Raw genomic sequence first — 7,500 nt, 5'->3', positions numbered from 1 at the left:
TCGTGGATGTCAAAATACGAAATGAATTCTACTTGCATAAGAATAATGGTTTTGGGTCCGTAGAATAGCATCTACCGTTTTTTTCCCGCCATTAACCGAGTATTTCTAATTGCTACTACACACTTTCAGATTAAAAAAATGAATATTTTTTTCACCAAGTTATTGTGCACTTGTTTTATTCTCACTACTTAGAGAAATTTAATTGTTGTTTTCTAGTACTTAACCGAGGTAATATTTCTTGAATAAAGAAGCGGTAAACATTTCACACCATCCCTGGGATGTTCTTCAGGCAATTAATGATAGGTGTGGGGTTCTGAAGCAACCAATTTGCATTTCCTTCTCCAAAATTCTATTAATAAAAATCTTTATAGTTTTGGCCTTGCATACAGTGCAAAGTATATTAGTTGGATCTCTAAGGGTACATGGCAGTGTAAAATACACTGTTTAAAAGTAGTACAATTGTAAAAATGCATTCAAGTACCCACTTTGGTTGATGTATATCAGAGGTAACGAACATTAAATACAGGTGTTGTATCTTGTGTTCAGTTTATTTACAGTGATTTTTTTGACTGACCTCTTGCTACATTCAACCAATTAATTATAATAAAGGCCAACCTTAATAAATAATACGTTATAATACTTACTTAGAATATGTAATTCTCTCCTACCATAAACATGTGGAGGAACTAACGATAGTAAAATAGTAAAAACAATAAAAATTAATGATACATCTAAAACAATATTCAAACAATAAACAAACATGCTGGAAGCCATTCATTCATTCAAATACAGTTGCTGCACGACTGCGACCTTACCACACGAGGGTTGGCTTCTCAAAAAAGGTACAGAAAATTTGTGCAACTGTACCGGACCGTTTATGCAATATCCCCGTAGACAAGGAACAAATTAAAACAATGTGGCAGGTCGAGTATAGCCAGAATAAAAGTAGTTTAATGCCTTTCCGATACAGCCGAAGCGAGGGGCGTGGAATCAGGAGTTTTGGTTGAAGTGTTTTTCCATGCAGTCGGTGAGCGGCTTGGCATGGGTGACTGAAGAACACAGGTCGGAGAAGAGACATCCAACGGACGAAGGGAAAGCGCATTCGAGGCACTTGCTGGCGAGACAGCCCTTCGAGGTCGGGATGGTTATGCTCACGTCACTTCCACAGGAGGACATGTACTGATGCTGGCCCTTCAGCGTCCCCTGGCATTTCACCGGCTCCCACTCGCCCTTCTGCGCTGAGCACTTGAGGTCGGCATGCTGCTGAGAGCAGTCCACGTGCATGTGCGCTCCGCGATCGGTTGGCACGATCACTGATGTAAAGTTTTCGTTCAGAAGGATCTCTTCCACTTTCTTCCTTCCCGTTAGCTCTTCCAGGTACCTCAGAATCAGCCGACAGTTGTTGCCGGAAGCGAGAGGCTTCACTAGATCTGGGGTGACGACGAGCTCTTGGTACATGCGCCTCTTCAGCGTGGTTTTCATAAGGTCGTACTGAAGGAGCGGATACCAGCCGTCAGTGGTACCCAGTACGCGCACATTCTTCTTGGCAGTGGAAGAGGGCACGGAGGCTGCGACCACGTAGGACCCAAACCAACTCCGCCGTTTCCCGGTCAGGAGGTCCTTCGACACCGTTATGATCGACTCGGTAGGATTGAGCATGGCTTCCTCCTTCAAGAAACTACCCGGTTTATCGTCGAATGCCCGGTAAATGAAGGCTAACAACTCCGATTGTCTTGTTATAATGTTGTCGTCATACTGCGTTGGGAAGGGCAGGATCCACGTGGCAGGGAAGAGGAGGTCAGCTAGCTCCACCACTGTCATGCTCCTGGAATCACCCAGCAGGAGAATGGGTACGGTGTTGGTGCTATGTTTGTCTCCTATGCGCTGGACCAGCCGTGTAATATTGGTGTTCGAATAGTAGTGGAATATCTGCCAGAAAGGAACTCTAGATGTGAAAAAAATACGAAACGCATTTTTTTTACAGGGATAAATATAAACATTATATAATGGTATGGAAACAAGTTAACACATGTTGCTGTCCATCCTTACTTGTGCAGGCTTAATCCCGGCAGAACGGAGGAGGCCAATGAAGGCGTCCATGTGCAGTGACGCCTGAGCCACGACGATCGGCTTCCGCACCTGCAGCGAGAAGAGGAGGTCCGCCACCGCAGCCGCCAACATCTGAGCCGTGGGTTGAACTAGGGCGATGTTCTTGGCACTCTGCAGGTAGGTGGTGGTGGCCGTCGGGGTTACAAAACGCGTACCTGGCGAGGAGCGAGAGTGATGGGAGGACGATCTTCTACTACTGATTGTAACACTATTCCAAACCGGAGAAAAGATACTACACAAGACGAATCAACGAACGGCGTTTGAAACTACAGTTCAGAGGAGGCGTCTAGAAGGAGACCAACTTTAAAAGTCTTAACTAGAACCCATCCTCGAACCGTGTCCTAACCTGGGGCCTTCGAACGGGCCCAGTGCGCTACTTCCAGGGCTTCATCGTCCGACAGGAAGCCGAAGTAGCGTGTTGTGCCGTGGATCTCGTAAAAGTGACTTGTAAGTTTCCTGAAAGCACGGAGAAATATAGAAGACAAAAGACATCATGAACATCTGAAACCTTATAATTAACATAATTTACAAACAACTTAAAGAACAAAATTTAGTCGATGTAAAAATGCAACAACGAACCATTCCAACAATCAAGGGAAAGAAAAAAATCAACTAAAACGTCACTGCAACCGAAGCACTGCACCTTGCAATGTCCGGATCCGCCTGCGAATCCCTGACAAGCACCGAGCTGATGCCCGCAGCGTCCTCGCCCTCTGTGCCTTCTGCGGATAGTTGCTCGATGACCTGCTTCATCCTCCGCCCGTATCTGAGGTGTTGGTGGGATGAGGGATGGCTTTTAGGGATGGGTATCAATTGGATTCTTTGTGAGGTTTGTCTTTGTTGAATATATCTATTTTCATGTTCTATCTGATCGTTTCATAAGTGTGTGTAGTTACGGTTACTCTTTACATTAGCGGCGAAATGATGGTATTAAAAATCACGATCATGGTTATGACGCTGCCAGGAATGATGATCAAACAAAATCGAGCAGGGATAAAAATACAATAGAAATAAAATAATATTCACAGTACAATCCCCTCCCCCCACCTACCCTTTCAACATAATAACAAAGCACATAAAACAATATATAAAGAAAAAATAAGAAAAACAGTTCGCACCAACATAACATGCCCCCCCCCCCTTTCCAAAAATAAAACAATATTCACTCTACCACCCATCCCTTCCCCTCCTACCGCTCCCCTTATTTCCACTCCTCCCCTAACCGTTATTCTTCAAACCCCCCAACTTTCCCCCTTCCCTCCCAATCCTCCCCCATCCCCTTCCAACACCCCAACTCTCCCTCCCTTCCAACACCCCCCAAATCTCTCCCCCTTCCAAACCCTCCCCCATCCCCTCCCAACACCCCCAACTCTCCCCTCCACCTTCCCGTCCCCTCCCCTTCCCTTGCACTCACTTGATTCCGAAGGCCCCGACGCGGCCTCTGAGCGGCAGGAGGAAGGCCACGGCATCGGGGTCAGCTGGGTCCTCCCCCACCGTCTCCAGGAGGCCGGTGAGCTCGTCGATCTCGTCGTCGCTCGTGTCCTGGATGTACTCCTCTGGCTCCTCCCTCAGGCCCATCACCTTCACTAGGACCTGCGGGAGGCGAGCGCTGAGGGGAGGTCGCACTGGTGTGTCTAGGGCGTGTGGCTTTCTCTCTGCGTTTGTGTACGTGTTCCTCCCTTCTTCTATGTCTATTTTACCAATTCGTGTTGTTCTTCTTTACGTATTCCCTCTTTCTCTTATTTATTTATTTATCTTTTTTTTGTATTTTATTGTATATTCTTTTTTATGGATGGCTACCCTTACTCGAATTTATTCCCCTCGATGATGAAATATGAAAGAAATTATACAAGAAAAACAAAACTGAATAATTGTATTTTGCTTTTCGTAATTTTATCAGAGTCAAACTGACAAATAATACAGTTTTCGCCATACAATAGTTTTCCAATGTATCTTGTTGACATTTACTCTGTTAGCAATCTTAATATCTTATCCGATAATAAAGATCAAATACAATTTCGCAAAATAAAGCACGTTACAACTAGTTTTAGATAGTATCGTGCAACTTTCCTTTTGTAAATATTCAGATTACTATTAAAAAATATATATATATATATTACCACATTTTTAAGCATAACTTGTTAAATAAGCAAATTATTTCTACTTTCCCTCCCATCGCTTGCTGCAATGCTTCCATGCAAAGACCTTCACAATTGCCAATTAGTCAGATCCAAGCTAACAACCTGATAACGAGCCAGGGACCCTATTTGCTTCAAAAGACATCCTCCTCCTATTTACAGTTCTCGTTAAAGGAAATAATAATAATGATCAAAATAATTATATATATAAAAAAAGATCGTAGATATCGCAAAGTTGTCATTAAGAAACCTTCCTTAAGAGCTTGTACACACACCGTAACCCTTTGCTAATTTGAATGATAAACACACTGACTAGCTCTTAACGGGGTCATGGGAATTAAGAGCGAGACTCCCTTTTGTCACTGGATAATAAATGTAACGGTTTCAATATGCAATATATTTCTGCTCAAGTGGAACTGAGATTGAGTGTCGTATAATTCAAGAGGGATAATGCAGCGGCTTTTGGTGTACGTCTTAGACCTACAAGCAATGTAATCTGCGTTCTGATTGGCTATTCAATATCCACCGCTGCAACTTTACGACTGGCTATTCAAAACAGAAAAATAAAATCATTATGAATTTCGACTCTCGCACATTCTCTCACTCATTCCCCCTTCCTCTTTCACACACTCCAATTCCCCCTCTCCCTCTCACACACTCATTCCCCTTCTCACATTCATTCCCTCTCCAAATTATTCAAAGAGGAGGAAGAGAAAGGGGAGATAGAAAGGGGGAGGAGGAAGAGGAGATAGAAAGGGGGAGGAGGAAGAGGAGATAGAAAGGGGGAGGAGGAAGAGGAGATAGAAAGGGGGAGGAGGAAGAGGAGATAGAAAGGGGGAGGAGGAAGAGGAGATAGAAAGGGGGAGGAGGAAGGGGAGATAGAAAGGGGAGGAGGAAGGGGAGATAGAAAGGGGAGGAGGAAGGGGAGATAGAAAGGGGAGGAGGAAGGGGAGATAGAAAGGGGAGGAGGAAGGGGAGATAGAAAGGGGAGGAGGAAGGGGAGATAGAAAGGGGAGGAGGAAGAGGAGATAGAAAGGGGAGGAGGAAGAGGAGATAGAAAGGGGAGGAGGAAGAGGAGATAGAAAGGGGAGGAGGAAGAGGAGATAGAAAGGGGAGGAGGAAGAGGAGATAGAAAGGGGAGGAGGAAGAGGAGATAGAAAGGGGAGGAGGAAGAGGAGATAGAAAGGGGAGGAGGAAGAGGAGATAGAAAGGGGAGGGGGGAGAAGGGGAAAAAAGGGGGAGGAGGAAGAGGAGATAGAAAGGGGAGGAGGAAGAGGAGATAGAAAGGGGGAGGAGGAAGAGGAGATAGAAAGGGGGAGGAGGAAGAGGAGATAGAAAGGGGGAGGAGGAAGAGGAGATAGAAAGGGGGAGGAGGAAGAGGAGATAGAAAGGGGGAGGAGGAAGAGGAGATAGAAAGGAGGAGATAGAAGAAGAGGAGGAAGGAGGAGATAGAAGAAGAGGAGGAGGAAGGAGGAGGTAGAAGAAGAGGAGGAAGGAGGAGATAGAAAGGGGAGGAGGAAGAGGAGATAGAAAGGGGAGGAGGAAGAGGAGATAGAAAGGGGAGGAGGAAGAGGAGATAGAAAGGGGAGGAGGAAGAGGAGATAGAAAGGGGAGGAGGAAGAGGAGATAGAAAGGGGAGGAGGAAGAGGAGATAGAAAGGAGGAGGAGGAAGAGGAGATAGAAAGGAGGAGGAGGAAGAGGAGATAGAAAGGAGGAGGAGGAAGAGAAAGAAAGGAGGAGGAGGAAGAGAAAGAAAGGAGGAGGAGGAAGAGAAAGAAAGGAGGAGGAGGAAGAGAAAGAAAGGAGGAGGAGGAGGAGGAGGTGGAGAAGAAGGATGAGGATGAGGAGCAGCAGCAGCATCCCGCCCACCGACCTGCTCGAAAGCCTCCTTCGTATCGACGGGATTCGACACGAGCACCGGCGGCTGGTGATCGGGGAGCGGCTGGTCCCCGGGGGCGACGTGGCGGTAGAAGACGCGCCCGGTCTCCACGTAGCCTGGGTCCTCTTCGGGAGGGTCCTGTGGGGGGAGGGGAGGGGGGGTTATTTTCATCACCATCGTTATCGTCGCCATCGTCAGCGCTATCACCACTTCAACATTATTTACTTATCATTTATTTGTTTATATATAGATTATAATATATATGTATACATTTATATAGGATTTTATATGTATTACTCTGATACGTTTTTTTATGTGGAAAACACTCCAGTTGTTGCGTTAATTTTTTTTCCGATTGTTTGCGTGTGCGAGAGCGAAAAAAAAATGTACACGGAGATTGTACTTGTAATCGTGAACGTGCATATTTAATCGTGTGTGTTGGCAAACGCCGATTTAATACCATGATACTGTAGTACTTAAAAGCATAAATAAATGCGCCCCCCCCCCCTCAACACACAAATAAAGCATTATAAAACTGGTAATTATACCTTTTTCACCACAGTGTTCAGCTCTAATGGCAACCTGTAAACAATTTAGCAATTAGCTTAATCATACCTAATTTCGTACAATTTCTAGAAGAACAAGTCTCATGCCAATAAGAATTCCAGTAATGTAACGTCAAAATAAAAAAAAATAAACGGAATAGTGACAACTTTACTTCTGTAACAGCTTAACGAAATGAACGATCACCATTATCATCATTTGAATGGGACTCAAAATAAACAGACGTTTCGAAATGTCCATGTTTCATGACGGAGGTGTAATGAGAAAAATTAGATTATTTCAAATGTGCTGCTTTGGAGGAAGATATAAAGTGTATAAGAAATATGTACAATGTATTCTGTCTATTACAAGTGTTTGAAACCGTATGGCACACTTTCATATATTCTACAGGTTATAACTTACTCTTCTCTCGTCTATTACAATGAAAGTTTAATTTCTGGCTTTTGGTATAAGAGGAATCAACCCTTTGAAAAAAGCCCGTGAGAACTTTCCCACACAAATAACTTATAATAATCTTCCCCCTTGAAAAGAATATATATCCTGAAAAGGCTTTCACTTTTTGAATGAGCGATTTATTAAAGTTTTCTCCTCTGAAATAAATGTAGACAAACAGCACCTTTTCAGCCGTAGGGACTTCCATTTGGACACGTACATTCGCACAAACAAAGCCAAAAACGCACACACGCGCACAAAATCCTTGCCGACTTTCCCCCCGAAAACTCGGTAAATTTGGATAAAGACGCAACCAACCCTCTAGGCACGACACGATATTTTTTCTGGTAGTTTTCGTTCTGTTTTGTACAGTTTCGG

The 7,500-nt window shown here is 44.4% G+C and overlaps 1 protein-coding gene across 1 annotated transcript in view; it reads right to left on the bottom strand.

Annotated features, from left to right (window-relative positions):
• Window positions 1-529: 529 nt before the first annotated feature.
• The window catches only part of LOC122266658 (uncharacterized), an 8,420-nt gene continuing 1,449 nt past the window's right edge, over window positions 530-7,500 (bottom strand). Inside the window, exons 2-7 of the mRNA XM_043036454.2 lie at window positions 6,121-6,264; window positions 3,524-3,702; window positions 2,753-2,875; window positions 2,456-2,565; window positions 2,050-2,264; window positions 530-1,929 (exon numbers count right to left, since the gene is read on the bottom strand). Coding sequence (XP_042892388.2) covers window positions 991-1,929; window positions 2,050-2,264; window positions 2,456-2,565; window positions 2,753-2,875; window positions 3,524-3,702; window positions 6,121-6,264 — 1,710 coding nt within the window. The 3' untranslated portion in view covers window positions 530-990. The remainder of the gene's footprint in view (window positions 1,930-2,049; window positions 2,265-2,455; window positions 2,566-2,752; window positions 2,876-3,523; window positions 3,703-6,120; window positions 6,265-7,500) is intronic.

The sequence above is a fragment of the Penaeus japonicus genome, unplaced genomic scaffold, assembly GCF_977035675.1.
Source record: "Penaeus japonicus unplaced genomic scaffold, GWHDUDI00000001_assembly GWHDUDI00000022, whole genome shotgun sequence".
Classification (NCBI taxonomy): domain Eukaryota; kingdom Metazoa; phylum Arthropoda; class Malacostraca; order Decapoda; family Penaeidae; genus Penaeus; species Penaeus japonicus.
The sequence above is the reverse complement of the archived record's forward strand: the minus strand, read 5'-3'. Positions and strand labels throughout refer to the sequence as shown.